Here is a 15,848-nt window from a genome sequence, read left to right on the forward strand (position 1 = left end):
CTATCAAAAGCCCATTCAAGACCCAAACCTGAGCAACCCGACCCGAAACCTGAAATCCGAAAATACCCGAAATCCGAAAATGTATTGGACGGGTTCGGTACTATTTTCGTACACCCGAACCCAACCTAACCTGAACCCGAAAACACGCTTGATGTAATACAATAGGTAATACAACTAGTAATTACATTCACAAATAAGGCCATATGCAACTTATTATTACTATATTATAAAGCAACTTCAACTTCACTTTGATGTACTCACCACATCAAATTACCATGTTATTAAAATATTTAAATTAATTTGTTAATGAAAAATAATATATAAAAATTTATTTAATAAGTGAATATAACTTATATATTTATTTAGAAAATAATGTTGATGATATTTAAATATTAATAAAATTGATTAAGTAATAAGTAATAATAGTATTAATATTAATAATCAATTTAAGTATTATATAAATAAAATATTGGACACATATATTATTAACTAAAATTAATAAGGATATAAAAGATAATTTACAATTTGAAGCAAAGAATAGTACGATTTCATATATGAAGCAAACTATTCATTGCTTTTATTATTTATTATTTATTATTTATTATTATAAAGGAGTGTTTGAAGCAAATATTGGAGTAAGCTTTTGGGATGTTTTAACTCTATTTTTTTAGCAAAAAAAAATGCTTTTAGAGATAACACTTGAGATGCCCTAACGAAAGAAAATCATCATGTAAACTACTCTTAGCCAAAATATGAGCCACCAACAAGAAGATTACAACAATATTTGTAATTATATCATGAATTGGATAATAATATCATGATCATTATAATTAGAATTTTAGCAGACTGATTATTTATAATAGTATCTTATCAAAAACATATTTTAATTTAAACTTGTTTAAAGAAATACAATAATTATATTAAAATCTAGTATGTTTAGTGTGTGTGAATTTATTTTAATCACTTCAATCATATAGTTTACCAAACACTTTGATACACGTTCACACTTCAGCAGCAAGCAACAACGCTGAACCAAACTAGCCCTAAATCCCAAGCTCCCACTAGGAATGTTTTCCATCATAACAGACTACTCTGACTCTGGCTTCCGGACCAAGAAAAAATACATTGGTGTGAATATTTCCATTCTGAAACACAGTTACCAAATTATGGTTTAGTCCATGAATTTTTGTATTGTGTCTAGAAGAATTAAGTGGTTAGATTTTCAACAATCTTGATTTTGGGATAAAGAATAGTGAAGATAATGATAACTTACTTTCCACCTTCAAAAAGCCCATCTGCAGCCTTCTCTAGAAAACTTTGAACTCTTTGACTTCCCTTTGGTGCCAAGCCAACAAATTCTAGTGCCTTTACCTACAAACAATTACATCAAAACAAATAACATCACATTGAGTATCTGCTTTACATGTTTTAATCAATCACAAACAACTGCAATACATAATTCTGCAAACTTTCAATACTAACAACACAACACAACGCAACACAATCTTACCATGTTCCTGGTCATAAAGCGCCCAACAGCTGTTGCTTGGAAATTACTGAGCGAGAAATGGCTTTTGTCCAAAGGCAAATACCAGGGGACTTGTGAGTCTGCTGCAAGGTTTTTTTCCCATATCACCTTTCGCCACAGAAAGAAATCGAAACAGAAAAACAAATTAATCTAGGTTATCATAGTATCTTCGAGCTCGATTTCAAATATGAAGACTATATCTAGAAGAGAGAATTACAACCAACCTCAAACCTTGCTTGTTTTAGAGCTTCAAGGCATTTAGTTGTCAATCTGATATCTGGGAGGCCAGCACCGATCTCAATTGCAGCCTGCATCAAAGAAAATACATACATTTTTCGATCATTTCAACATCTGCAGGGCTATCAAGACAATTTGTCTGTGTGTGGTTCAAGTTATTCTTACTTTGATCTTTTGATGATTTTGGTTATTGGGATCAAATGCCTCAGTCATGCACCATTCATATGCAGCAAAAAATTGGCCTGGCTTCAACACTCTATAAATCTCTTTGTAGCATCCATACTAACCATATGAAAAGAATCCACTTTAACCAACAAAGATGATCACAAGGAAACAAAATGAAACAGTGTTGATAATAACATACAGCCTCTGGTGCATGGCAGGTAGCTTCAATTGCATACACTGCATCATATGAATTGTCAGGAAATGGCATATTCATAAAATCAGCCTGCAACAATAGAGAAATTATGAATGACATTTGTTACCAAAAATTCGTTGTGTTGCAGAATTAGTATGATAAAACTCAGAAAAACTTGTTGAAAAGTGAAATAATAGGGAATATAATCATTTGGTACCATGTGTTTTATCGAAATACAGACTTGGTACCCTGTATTTTCAATAATGCTCACCTGGTACCCTGTAATTTGAAATTGTGCATATTTGGTACCCTATACTCAAATTTGAACAATAAAACCGCCCTCAATTATATGCAATTAAGTAGTCAAATTTGAATTTGAAACTCATATAATTGAAGACAATTTTGTCATATTGATAAAATTTAAGTCTAGGATACCAAATATGTACGATTTCAAATTACAGGATACCAGATGAGTATTATTAAAAATAAATGGTAACAAGTATGTATTTCGATAAAACACGGGTTACCAAATGAGTATTTACCCGCAATAATATAATACTAAGCACAAACCTTAACAAAGTCGCAGGTCTTGTCTACCCCAGCAATATGGTTCAGTTCCTATGGAACAATCAAGCTAATAAATAAACCATCTTGAAACTTGAACATTTTTACCATATAGTACATGTAAAGATGAGCTGGACCTAAAAGCTTTGTTGAAAGATCTGAACCATCTTTTTTTATGCAGAATAATTCATCATCACCTTGTTTAAAAAATGTTTTTTAATCTAAACAAAGCAATTAAGGTTTAAGATATTCATACACACTAATATGGGGATACTAAACCTTCAAGGAGGTGCAATGGTTTTGAGCAATATGAAAAGTTTCATCCCTACTTTCTTACTTTGTAACTATAACAAGCACCTGCCTCAAGGCCAACTGGTAAGCATTTGGGGCTCGAGAATTTTTTTAGTATTTATATATAAAATAATAGGACAATTCTTCTATAGGGGCTTTACTTTAAGCCCTACCGATAGAGCTCTCAGTGTTTCTCGACTCGTGAACAGTTTTCGGCGCGACTTTTTTTTTTTATGACTGTGTATATTGTAGCTATTTAGAGCATCTTGCAAATTTTCAGAAAATTTCGAATAGTTTACAGGACTTAAAGTGAAGCCCCTATAGAAGAATTCCCCTAAAATAATATTTTTATAAAATTTATGACCTTATATATAGAAAAAAAATAATATTTTTGAAAATTTTGGGTCCCTTTTAAATGGGGCCCTAGTACAAGTCTATTCGGCCTATGCCTAGGATCGACCCTGACCTACCTTTCCTCTTGATATCTGATATTCGTTATTGTTCAACCCTGTAACTGATGCAGAGCTACAACAAGCCATCAACAAGTGATAAATTAAGCCATCTTTGAACACATGTTAATCATAATCTCTATCTAAAGATGAAAATGTAGCATTTCAAGTACTATTTAGTAACAACAATAACAGTATCAAGTCAAATTGAAGTAATTTTTCAATATATCAATATCAGAGAAACCAATGCCAACTGTTTGAATAGCACATGAAATTCTCAATTAAAGTAATGACAAAACGGTTAATCAAAGAATCATAGCATGCACAGATAAAGTAATCCATGAATTTGATGCCATGGTCACAAAGTAGGTAAGGTGATCATAATAAAAATAATATGAGATTTTTTTTTTAAATACACATTTAAATTTATTTTTTTTTTACTTTTTTACGATTCTTAATTATTTTTTATTTAAAAAATATGCACTCAAGTTTTCAAAAATATGATTTTTAAAGTTTCATAATTACGAAAATACGGATTTTAGGAAAAACAATTTGAAAACAACTCATTGGACAAACTAAACATCAACAAAAATAACGCAAAAATAACGCAAAAATACAAAAAAAAAAACCTAAAATCAACTTGAAAAAAAAAGACTAAACTGCAAAAATATAAATTTTTTCTTAAAACCGTAAAATTAAAAAAATATTTGACTATAAAAACGTAATTTTTTTAGTAAAAATTAGTATTTTCTGTAAAAAAAAAATTAAAAATATTGATACTAATAGTAGAAAGAGTTCTCACCTAAATCGAGCAAACTCTCTTAGTGGGCCTCCAATTCCACAGCCCACGTCAAGCACCTAAGCAGAGTGAATAGAATTAAGAATTTATATCTTAAAGTACTCACAAGGATGCCTATAGTCTATATTCTATTTGAGTCACTAAAAATATACACCTAAATATTACACAAGAGTTATGTGCTAGTCAATCACATTTATTAAAACTGAGACCTACTATTTTAAAAAACGTGTAATATTTGAGTGCATATATCATTATTCTTCTTAAAAATACATCACTAAAACTTCTTAATTATTATCCTATGACAAAAGCTTATTATTTCATAACAAAGAAAACAAACCTTCTGTCCTGGTTTTACTCCTAGCTGCAAAGCAATGAAATGTTCATACCTCTTCATGCTCTCTCTAAGAGACTCACCTTTCCATCTGCACAAGAAAAATGTATAATCATAATATGATGGCCTAATATGGTAACACAGTTACAAGAACTTTAACTATGAAATAATGAAGAAAACACAGGAACCTGTTTGCAAAATGGAAGGATTCTCCCCAGCCAAATTCATAGAAGCTGGTAACTAGATCATAGTATTTATTGACCTGAAAATCCACATGTAAGAACAAGAATAATCTACCATTTATTTTTGTTGGCTTAATTAATATGTAGTCAAATTTAACTCAAAACCAATAGTTGGGTCACCAACGAACAAAAAGAAAAATAATAAATTTTAACACAATTTTATGGGTTGTGCTCCAATGCACACAGGCTAAAGAAACAACTATTTTTTTATTTACAAAATAAATTCATTTTTCTTCTATAAACAATTAAACTCTAATAATGTCAAATCTACAATCCTTCAATTCATCATGATGGTAAACTTGTAGTTTTGAGACACATGTTAGATTTTAACAATATGATCATATTCTTGATGCTACATTTGACACAAACAATAACATATGAAAAAAAAAATTATATTCTAAGTTGGGTTTATATTTTTTTAGACAATGTGTTTTGTTCTATTACTTGTTTGGACTCTATGTTTTGACAAATTACTTTTTTGACCCTATATTTTGTAAAATAGTTCAAATAGAACCCTAATCCGATTTGGGGTATGGTGTAAAATGACACTTAATGGTGTGTGAAAGTAAGTAAATGTCCATATTTTTAATTTTGTAGTAAAATAGCCTAATCATCTCTTTAATATTACATATTACCAAATATGCCATTTAACAAATTACTATTTTATTCTAAATATTTTAATATTATGGTATATGTATATTAGTTTTGTTTAATTAATTTTTATTTTAAAGTTATTTTGATATTTTTTTTATTTTTTATGGGTTGTTGAATGATATACCATACCACAAAATATATATACTGAGTTGAAAAATAATATACCATCAAAACTTACAAAATTTTTACTAAAAAATGTATATACTATGCTAACAAAATTATATACTACCATTAAAATGTATATACCATGATACAAAATTATATACTACCACTATGTATAATAAAATAGAAACTAAATATAAAAAAAAAATTATATACCATACCACAAAAAACATAAACACTAATTGAAAAATAATATACCAATAACCTATAAAAAACTTAAAAAATCAATATAACTTTAAAATAAAAACAAATTAAACAAAACTAATATATATATATATCACTATATTAAAGTCATACAGTCCTAAATAAACAAATAAATTATAAAAATGACAATTTAGGTAATCAACAATATAAAATGGTTATTTCTCTTCAATTTTAAAAATGAGGACATTAGCTTCTTGATGGCTTTATTTTGGGCCATTTCCTATAATTTCTCATCCGATTTTGGTCAAAGTTTTCTCAACTAAAATCACAAATAATTTACCAAACTAACAATTCAGAACAAAAATAAAATCATTCTGTTTAAAATCTGTGTTGTTATATTCAAATTTTTCTTCATTGAAATTATACTTATGAGTTTATTTGAACTATTTTACAAAATATAGGGTTTAAAAATAAATTTTTTAAAATATAGAATCCAAACAGGTAATTAGAAAAAACACAAGATTTAAAAAGATATAAACCCTTATAGATTTAGAACATAATTGGACACACATTTAAGACAAGTGCCAAAGTTTGCATGTGCATGGGAAATGCTTTGAGATACTTGAAGAAGCTAATAAATAACATTTCTTACCATGTCACTGTAGTTAGATTTTCTGTCTTCTTCTTCACCTCCATGAGAGCCATGATACTTTTCATACCTAATGAAAAAAATAATTAAGCAAATTAACTTAATTGTTAAATAAAAAAGATGAATGCTAGTTATGAGTTTACCAATTTTCGACCTAATTTTGTGTGCCAAATATTTATCATGGCAAAATGGTAAGTGAAAAAAAAAAGAAATTTAGTGTACTAAATTTTGTTCATGCTATATTTTATGTCTAATTTGACCTAATTTTTAAAATGTAGGAAAATTTATATATTTTATAATATCATTAAAGTCACTTTTATTTTTATTTTTATAAAATGTGCTAAAATATAGTAATAAGTACAACTTTTGGATATACAACAAAAAAATAAAAGTAAATTATATAATCAGTCACTTTTTGGGGAGGGATGTAGAACCTCAAGCAATTTTTAGCCAATAATTGTATTGAAAAGTGGTTTAATTTAATGCTACGGCTGTAGAAGTTAGATGACTTTTGAGGGGTAAGAATAAAATGAAAACTTTGAATTGGTTGAGATTTCTGCTCTTTATATATATATACATATTTTACTTATGCAAGTGGTGTTTGGTAACGCTTAAAAAATTAATTTTTTATTTATTTAATTACAAATTTAACAATTAAACATAAAATAAAGCAGTGTTTGGTAATTCTATTTTTATTTATTATTTTTAAAATTTTTAATTAAAATTTATTAAATTTTGAAAATATAATTTTTTTAAACCGTTTTCAATTTTTCGTTTCTTTTCATTTTCAAATCAACACCTCATTTTATATTGTTAAAAATAAAATAAAAATAAAAGTTATCAATTATTATTTTTTATTTTTAAAAACAAAAAATAAAAATAGTTACCAAATATATTTTTATTTTTTAAATTTGTATTTAAAAAATTCAAAAACAAAAATTTTACCAAGCACAACCTTAGGTGTTGTTCGGTAACAATTAAAAAAATAATTTTTTATTTAATTAATTAAAAAAATAATTATTTATTTAATTAATTAAAAATTTAATAATTAAATATAAAATGTGTTTGGTAACTTTATTTATATTTATTATTTTTAAAAAATTTAGTTAAAATTTATTAAATTTTGAAAATAGAATATTTTCACTTTCAAAATTTTTTTAAACCGTTTTCTACTTTTCCTTTTTCTTCTTTTCTTCAAATCAACACATCATATTATTAAACAAAAAATAAAAATAAAAATTATCAAACACGTTTATCATTTTTTGTTTTTAAAAACAAAAATAATTACCAAACATATTTTTATTTTTTAAAAATAAAGAAACAAAAATAAAATAATATTTTCATTTTTGTGTTTAAAAAATTAAAAATAAATTTTTTTACCAACACAATCATAATAAGTGATTATCTGACAAAAATTATTGTTTTTCCATCATTAAACATTGTTACTACCAATAAATAATTATTTGTTAAACATTATTTTTCCCCAAAGAAATCTATATATTTCAGAATTTTTCAAAGAACTAGATTTTTTTTCTTTTTTTGGAAGTGTTCAAAATTTATAAATTAGAGTCACTTGTCAATTTTTTTTCCATGTATTTAAGTTTTAAATTGAATTTTTAATTATTAAAATATATATTTATATATATATAGAAACATTGATGGGTGCTTTAATGGCGAGTGACAGTACTTCCATGGTGTTAATGGGAAATGGTAGATGATGTTGATGGCAGCGGTGAGTTTTTTTTTTTTGTTTTTTCTTCGGATGTAGAGAGAATGAGATGAACACTGTTGTCTAGTTTTCTTAGAATTGCATATTTTGCCAAAAAATTGTAAAGTTGGCATATTTTTTACTTTGTATATTAATATGCATAGAAGTTGAAGTTTCCCAAAAAGAATTGAATAACCATAGGAATAATTTTTTTCTCTCTCTATGTTTAATATTGGGTGCTAATATTAGATCTTGTACCCATTTTAAATGATACATTTTAATTTTTACCCACTATTTTTAACTTTTATTTTAGTACCCAAATTTTCAATTGATGTACCCATTATACCCCTTCAATTACATGCTTTTTTTTTCTCCTTAAGCACACTACAATTAGAATGTATTTCCAATTTAACTATAATATGACACATATAATACACATTACAACAACACTTAGAATCATGTGCTCAAATAAGGGTAATTTGGGAAATCTCATGATAATAATGAGTAAAGTTCAACTAAATATATTTAGTGTCTAATTTTAGTTAACTATTCATCAAAATGGATAGTTGTCAACTTTTCCCAATTAAAATATATGCTAGGCATATTAAAGATTTTAAAATAATGCTATTTTTTTTGGCACTATACCAAAAATATCTCTTTTATTTCCTTTTATCACTTCTCACTTCTATCTCGGTTCACTCTTTTTCTCACCTCATGACATTACCAATACCACCACCACAATAAACACTGCATTTTGAACGTAGCTGGACATGTTTTTTGGATTTTTTTTACGATTTTTTTTCTTCAGATCTTAAACTTTGAAATCTGCAAAAAATTGACATTGCTCAATGGTGCTTGATGCCAGCTCGATGTGGCCTTTAAAATCAAAAATTTTTCATTAAAAAAATGATTTTTCTCGATGATGGTTCGATGGTGCTCGATGAAATTCTTGCAAGAGACATAATTTTTCACTCGAGTGTCCATTTAGAGTGATTTTTTTTATTTTGAGTATTTTTTCAAGATCTACACGTTTGACATGCTCATATGCACATTTGTGAAGTGTAACACTTGAAAAAAATAATATAAAAATACTAACATACTTCATGTTTAAGACATGTTTTTGTATGTTTTCAAGTTTTAAACTTCACAAATATGCATATGAGCATGTCAAACGTAGATCTTGAAAAATACCAAAAATAAAAAAAAATTGCCAAAAATGGACACCCGAGTGAAAAATTATGTCTCTGGCAAGAATCGCATCGAGCTGGCATCGAGCTCCATTGAACCACTATCGAGCAAAGTAATTTTTTTTTATGAAAATCTTGATTAATTTGAGGGCCCCATCGAACCACCACTACTACAAAAAAGAGTTTTTAGGACACTTTTTTAGGACACTCACATATATGCGAGTCCTAAAAACAACTTCTGGACTTTTTAGGACTCGCGTTGCGAGTCCTTAAATAATATCTTTTAGGACTCGCGTTGCGAGTCCTAAAATCTCTGTGTGTCCTAAAAAAGTTTGATTTTGGGTTTTAAAAAAACACCTCCTGGACTTTTTAGGACTCGCGTTGCGAGTCCTTAAAGAATATCTTTTAGGACTCGCGTTGCGAGTCCTAAAAAAGTTTGATTTTGGATTTTTAAAAAACACCTCCTGGACTTTTTAGGACTCGCGTTGCGAGTCCTAAAAAAGTTTGATTTTGGATTTTAAAAAAACACCTCCTGGACTTTTTAGGACTCGCATTGCGAGTCCTAAAACCTTATATGTCTCCTAAAAATTTAAATTTTAAAAAATCACAAATTCCCTCCAATCTTCTGGACTTTTTAGGACTCGCGTTGAGAGTCCTTAAAGAATTTCTTTTAGGACTTGCAACGCGAGTCCTAAAAACTAATGCATGTCCTAAAAAAAATTAAATTTAAGTATAATATTAGTGGTAAATTTTAAGGACTCATTTTGGGTGTCCTAAAAACTTTTAAGTAAAAAATGATAAATAAATGAATAAATTAAAATTTTATTTTAATAACTAAATTAAAAAAAAAACAGATTTCTTTTATTTTTATTTTTTTTTTAAAAAAAAGAAAATTTAATTTTATTTATTTGGGTCTGAATATACATTTAAAAAAAAAAATTGATCAATCACTAAGTCCCTAACCCTAAACGTTTCAGCCTCCTCCTCCCAACCTCTTCTCCCCAGCCGACAGCCTCCTCCTCCCAACCCTCTTCTCCATGGCTTGCTCAAGCAGATGAGGCGGTGGGGCTCGCTGGACGGTGGCTCACGGAGGGGCTCGCTGCAACGCCGTCGACGAGATTGCTTGCGGAGGTGGTGGCTCGGAGGGGCTCGCTCACAGAGGTGCTGGCGCGGAGGGATCGCTCACAGAGGCGGTGGCTCGGAGGGGCTTGCGGAGGGGTCGCTCATAGAGGCGGTGGCTCGGAGGGGCTTGCGGAGGGGTCGCTCACAGAGGCGGTGGCTCGGAGGGGCTCGCTCACAGTGGCGGTGGCGCGGAGGGGCTCGCTCACAGAGGCTGTGGCTCGCGGAGGGGCTCGCTCACACAGGCGGTGGCTCGGAGGGGCTCGCGGAGGGGCTCGCTCCTAGAGGCGGTGGCCGGAGGCTGGTCTTCATTTTCAGGTGGTGGCTAGCTGGTTGTATTTGTTTGGATTTTAGTTGTTGTATATGGATTTTAGGTGGTGGCTGGCTGATATGTTGATTATATATAATCATTAATATTATTGGTTTTTGCATATATGTTATTCGGATGATGGTGTAAAATCATGTAATATTATTGGTAATGTTTGATTTTGTTTTTGTTCAACTAATAATAATAATAATTCTAATATTTTTTGTAATTTATTTATTTTAAATATATAAGTATATATTTATTATTTATTCAGCAATAATGAGATTTAAAAAAAAATTTGGGCATTTTACCCAAATTTTGATTTATTAAATAAAATTATATAATTAATTAAAAGGTATTTAAATAAATTTTTTAGGACACACATTGTGAGTCCTAAAAATTTTTTTTTTGTAGTAGTAAAAATTTTTTAGGACTCGCAACGCGAGTCCTAAAAACTTTACTTAAAAGCACTCAGAAAGATCTTTTAGGACTCGCGTTGCGAGTCCTAAAAACCTGAGTTTTTAAGGCTCTCAAATAGAGGACTCGCGTCCCGCGAGTCCTAAAAATTTTTTTAGGACTCGCAATGCTAGTCCTAAAAAGTCTTTTTTGTAGTAGTGCACAATCGAGCACCATCGAACCACAATCAAGCAATGTTGATTTTTCATAAAAAAGAAACTAAAAAATTATATCCAGATATGTTCGAAATGCAGTATTTAGTGTGGTGGTGTTAGTGGAGAGAAAGTGAACTAAAAGGAAGAAAGAAGTGAGAAGATAAAAGAAGGAAGAAATTCTTAGATGTGTGTATTTTGGGATAGAGTGCAAAAAAAATAATAATATTATTTTGAAATATTTAATAATATTTTTTAATTCGTACCTGCATAGAATCCGAAATTTCTCATCCTAATAAATAACCCATGGATTGACCCCATTAAAACATATATCATTCTCAGAAAGCATTAAGATTATTATTAAATAAACATAAAACATATATGAAATAAAACTTTAACTAATTAAGAAGAAAAAAAGTACTTGTCAACTGCAGAAAGAACATTGCTTTTCTCAATATTTCCTCCGAGACCCGATGCGAGATCCAATGCTCCAGTTTTCGACATGATCAAGACAAACTCAGGGAGATCTACAGTCACCAAAAAAGTGAAAAGATTATATATATATATATATGTTGTTTTGAAGAGCATTGCATGCAATGATCGAAAAAAGAGAGTAGAAGATTACACTGGAAATAAGGAACACTATAATAAGAACAGGTTTGAAATGGAGAGAAAAAGAAGAGATTTTGGTTGGAGACGAACGAATATATGAAAGGTTTCTTATTTATTTATAGAGAGAAACTAAACAAAGAGTACATTCAGAGTTGACTATTTTGTACATCGTAATGTGCACCAAAGAACTATCCACATATCAATCACTACTCGATATGAATGCTTCGAATCCTTCATGGAGGGCAAGTGAAATGATGTGAAAATTAATGAGCAACATTTATGATGATGATAGTGATGAAATAAAATGGGGTTTCCTTGAGATTGTTTCAGTACTCCCCATAATCCGTTCTAATTTATTTTTCAAAATACTTTATAAAAACTATAATTTTTATATTTTACCTCATGTTTTGATATTATATCATACATCACATTTTTTATATTTTCTTTTACTTCATTTATTAGTTAAAATCTATAAAAAAAATTGAAAAACATAATAATAATAATAATAATAATAATAATAATAATAATAATAATAATAATAATGGGAGAAGGAAAGGATAAAAAAGTATTAAAAAATTATTTAATGAAGCTTTAAAAAGCTTAGCTATATTTGGTAAAAAAAAAATATTAGTCTTAGAACCTATGTATTATTATAGGTAGGGCTGACAATTCGTGTAAATGTGTCAGATTCGTGTCGACATGATATGATTAAGGTAAACACAAACACGACACGATTATTAAATGTGTCAAAAATACGAACACGAACGCAAACACGACACGATTAATCATAACTATATAAAAAAAATCATAAAACCGATGAAAATTATTCGTGTTATCGTGTTTGACACGATTATGACACGACACGATTAAGGTAAACATGAACATGACACAATTATTAAACGTGCCAAAAACTCAAATACGAACACGACACGATTATTAAACAAACACGACACGATTATTAAACGAACACGACACGATTATTAAACGTGTTGTGTTCGTGTTTACCTTAATCGTGTCGTGTCGTGTCATCATGTCGTGACCCAAATTGTCACCCTTAATTATAGGTAGATCTTTAGAGCACCTAATGAGATAAAGTTTAAATCCTGTTGGTGACTTGCTATACCAAGTCACTATGTTGTCACATCATCATAATTGTCAGTACCCATCTATGGGTAGTTACCATTGAGACGTCTTCCTTTACATATTTGTTGGTTTAGAGCATCCTCGGGCCGACCCTAAGCTAAGGCAGGCTAGGCCCACGCCTAGGGATCCCTTACCCTGATGACCCATTTTTTTAAAATTCTTTTGAAAAATACCATAAATGTTTAGAAACTTCATACAAAAAGGGCCCCAAATCTTTTATATTTCCTAGGGTCAATCTTATTCAGGGTCGGTCCTGGAGCATTCATTGGGAATGCTCTTATACAAGATTTTGGGTTTTTTTTTAACAGAGTATTGCTAAGAGCATCTCTAATGGAGTGCTATAAAAGTAGTGTATATCCATTTTTAGCCCATTTTCATAAAATGAAACTCCAATGATGGTCTAAAATGTGTGTCAAATTTGACACAAAATATAGCATGGGCCAAATTTGGCCCACAATAAATATCACATTTTTTAATTACTCCTTTGCCACTCATTCATATGATTTATTAATTGAAAAATATTTCTAATTTTTAATTTATCTTTCAATAAAAAAATTAATTGTTTTGTATATTTTCAATAAGCATTATGTAACATCCTAAATTTGCTAATCAGACTTAGTGCCTTGATTAGTGTGCCAGGAGGGCATAAACACATATTATGTGCATTTTATGATTATATGCATGACTATATGAATTGCGTGAGATATATTATAATATGACTATTGTAGCATGTTTAAGTGCATTAAGTATGCATGTGAGCCCATTTCTTATTAGAAGAGTATTTTCGTAATTTTGACCCATTGATGGTATATTTGTAAATATGTGTGCTTTGTGATTGAGATCACATTATTATGTGGATATATTTTAGTCATTTGGCAGGAGACGACCATTTTTGAGCAATTTAGCAGTTAAGTCACAACAGGGTTAAGATACCCGACTCGGGAGATACCCGACTCAGGGTGAGCCTAAGGGTATTTTGGTAATTTAGTACATTATCGGGGATTATCGGGTAATGAAAATTTATTGGTGACTAGTTGAGAATATTGGTGTTAATTTAGATTAGTGGGAAATGAGGGCAAAAAATGATTTTGCCCTTGGGGGCATTAAAGAACAATTGATTTGACCAAATGGTAGTTTGGTCTTTTCCAAGCCAAAGGGTGACTTGAGCTTACACAGAATTCTGGGTTCGCAAGTTCGCGCTGCGGCACTATTCTTGAGGCGTCGTGGCTCGCATGAACTTAGAGGGATAAGGAAGTCCCTGAAAGTGCTTAAGCGTCGTGGCGCGTGTTCAGTGAGGAGAGTTTCAGAGCTCTCTGACTTGTGGCGCGCCGCGGCCCTATGGGGCTTGAGCCGCAGCTCTAATTGGGGAAAATGGCCAGTTTAGGTTTTGAGTTACAGAGACTCAAACTTAAGGTCCCGGAGGCTAGGACTCGGTCCGGAAGCCTTTATTTTGCTCATTATTGATGGTTATTCATTATTATGGTTGTGACTAGGGTTCACCGATTGGCTCATGAGGGTCGTGCTCAGGGTCGTGATACATGTCTCATTAAGGACTTATGATTCTATAGTCACTTATCTGAATTAAATACATGCATGAGTAGAGTTATTACTGTTGAGCATGTTAGATAAGATTATGTAATATGTTATTAACTGCTTATGAGCATATATCTATATATATGTGTTTTCTTGATGAGTTTTGGCTCACGAGTGCTATGTGGTGCAGGTAAAGGAAATGGGAAGTTGGACTAGCCATGAGTTTGAGAGCTTTGGTGGCGGCGTGTACATATGCGGCCTGCTCAACCGCCACAGCCGAGGATTCTCAGAGGAACTAAGGTCGAACACTAATTTTTCCACTAAGTAATTAAATAATAAATTTTTTATTTATTTTATCCATTATAATTAGTTTTGTTTTTATAAAATTATATATTTTTTAAAAAAAATATTAGTTGGGCCAATGTAAATACGCCAAATGTTAGGATTTTTTAAAATTAATTTTAATTATTTAATTACTTATAATTGAGGGCAATGTGGTTCTATTGAAAAATTTGTCGACCAAATTTGAGCTTAGGGTACCTTTTTATACTCATTTTGTAAACTTAGGCTACCAAATGAGTATTATTAGTAATAGTGGGTACCAAAGTTATATTTTGTAAAAACACAGGGTACCATATGCGTAAATTCCCTTAATATTATAGATGAATTTTAAATTTATGTTTGTTGCTATTTTTTATTTTATTTTATTCTTGAAAAGAAGTTTATTGCTAGTTGATAGTAGATTATATTATATTATATGTTTAATATGATATTATTAGAATACGTGAAGTTTAAGTTTTATTAAATTTTATTTAAGTTTTAAAAGGTATGTTAATATTAAATAATAAACAACATGTATATACATACGACATTAAAATTATATATGATAATTAATAAGCTTAATGTTGTTGTTAAGTTTGCTATTGTTTGGATTTTATTATATATATTAATTATATTAATATGGTATTAATAGTGTATATAATGTACATGAATTTTAATTAAATTTAAGTTTGTTGCTAGTTTTTTTTAAACGAAGTTTGTTGCCAGTTAATAGTAGATTATATTATATTATATTATATTATATGTTTAATATGATATTATTCTAATATGTGAAGTTTAATTAATTTTTATTTAACTTAGAAAATCTATGATTTTATTATTTTTAAATAATTATTATTATAAAATATCTAAAAAATATCTTATTTTAATTTATTTAATTTTAT

At 29.6% G+C, this 15,848-nt stretch overlaps 1 protein-coding gene across 1 annotated transcript; it reads right to left on the reverse strand.

Annotated features, from left to right (window-relative positions):
• Positions 1 to 830: 830 nt before the first annotated feature.
• LOC133829685 (cycloartenol-C-24-methyltransferase-like) lies at positions 831 to 12,147 on the reverse strand. Its single transcript, XM_062259446.1, has 14 exons — positions 11,963 to 12,147; positions 11,759 to 11,864; positions 6,412 to 6,478; positions 4,746 to 4,819; positions 4,564 to 4,648; positions 4,230 to 4,285; positions 3,449 to 3,503; positions 2,694 to 2,741; positions 2,130 to 2,213; positions 1,931 to 2,047; positions 1,753 to 1,836; positions 1,511 to 1,636; positions 1,274 to 1,371; positions 831 to 1,145 (listed from the first exon to the last, which is right to left on the reverse strand). The coding sequence occupies exons 2-14, from the start codon at positions 11,839 to 11,841 to the stop codon at positions 1,088 to 1,090; spliced, it is 1,035 nt and encodes a 344-aa protein (XP_062115430.1). The 5' UTR covers positions 11,842 to 11,864; positions 11,963 to 12,147; the 3' UTR covers positions 831 to 1,087.
• Positions 12,148 to 15,848: the final 3,701 nt, after the last annotated feature.

The sequence above is a fragment of the Humulus lupulus genome, chromosome 4 (genome assembly GCF_963169125.1).
Source record: "Humulus lupulus chromosome 4, drHumLupu1.1, whole genome shotgun sequence".
NCBI classification, from domain to species: domain Eukaryota; kingdom Viridiplantae; phylum Streptophyta; class Magnoliopsida; order Rosales; family Cannabaceae; genus Humulus; species Humulus lupulus.

What these genes read in the sequence shown, in the direction of transcription:
- LOC133829685 (XM_062259446.1), bottom strand. Translation starts at nt 11,841, where the DNA reads ATGTCGAAAACTGGAGCATTGGATCTCGCATCGGGTCTCGGAGGAAAT. An exon ending in ATCAGATATCAAGAGGAAAG is followed by an intron (nt 2,742 to 3,448) that starts GTAGGTCAGGGT and finishes ATTGTTCCATAG; the next exon opens with GAACTGAACCATATTGCTGG. An exon ending in AAAATCATCAAAAGATCAAA is followed by an intron (nt 1,837 to 1,930) that starts GTAAGAATAACT and finishes TCTTTGATGCAG; the next exon opens with GCTGCAATTGAGATCGGTGC.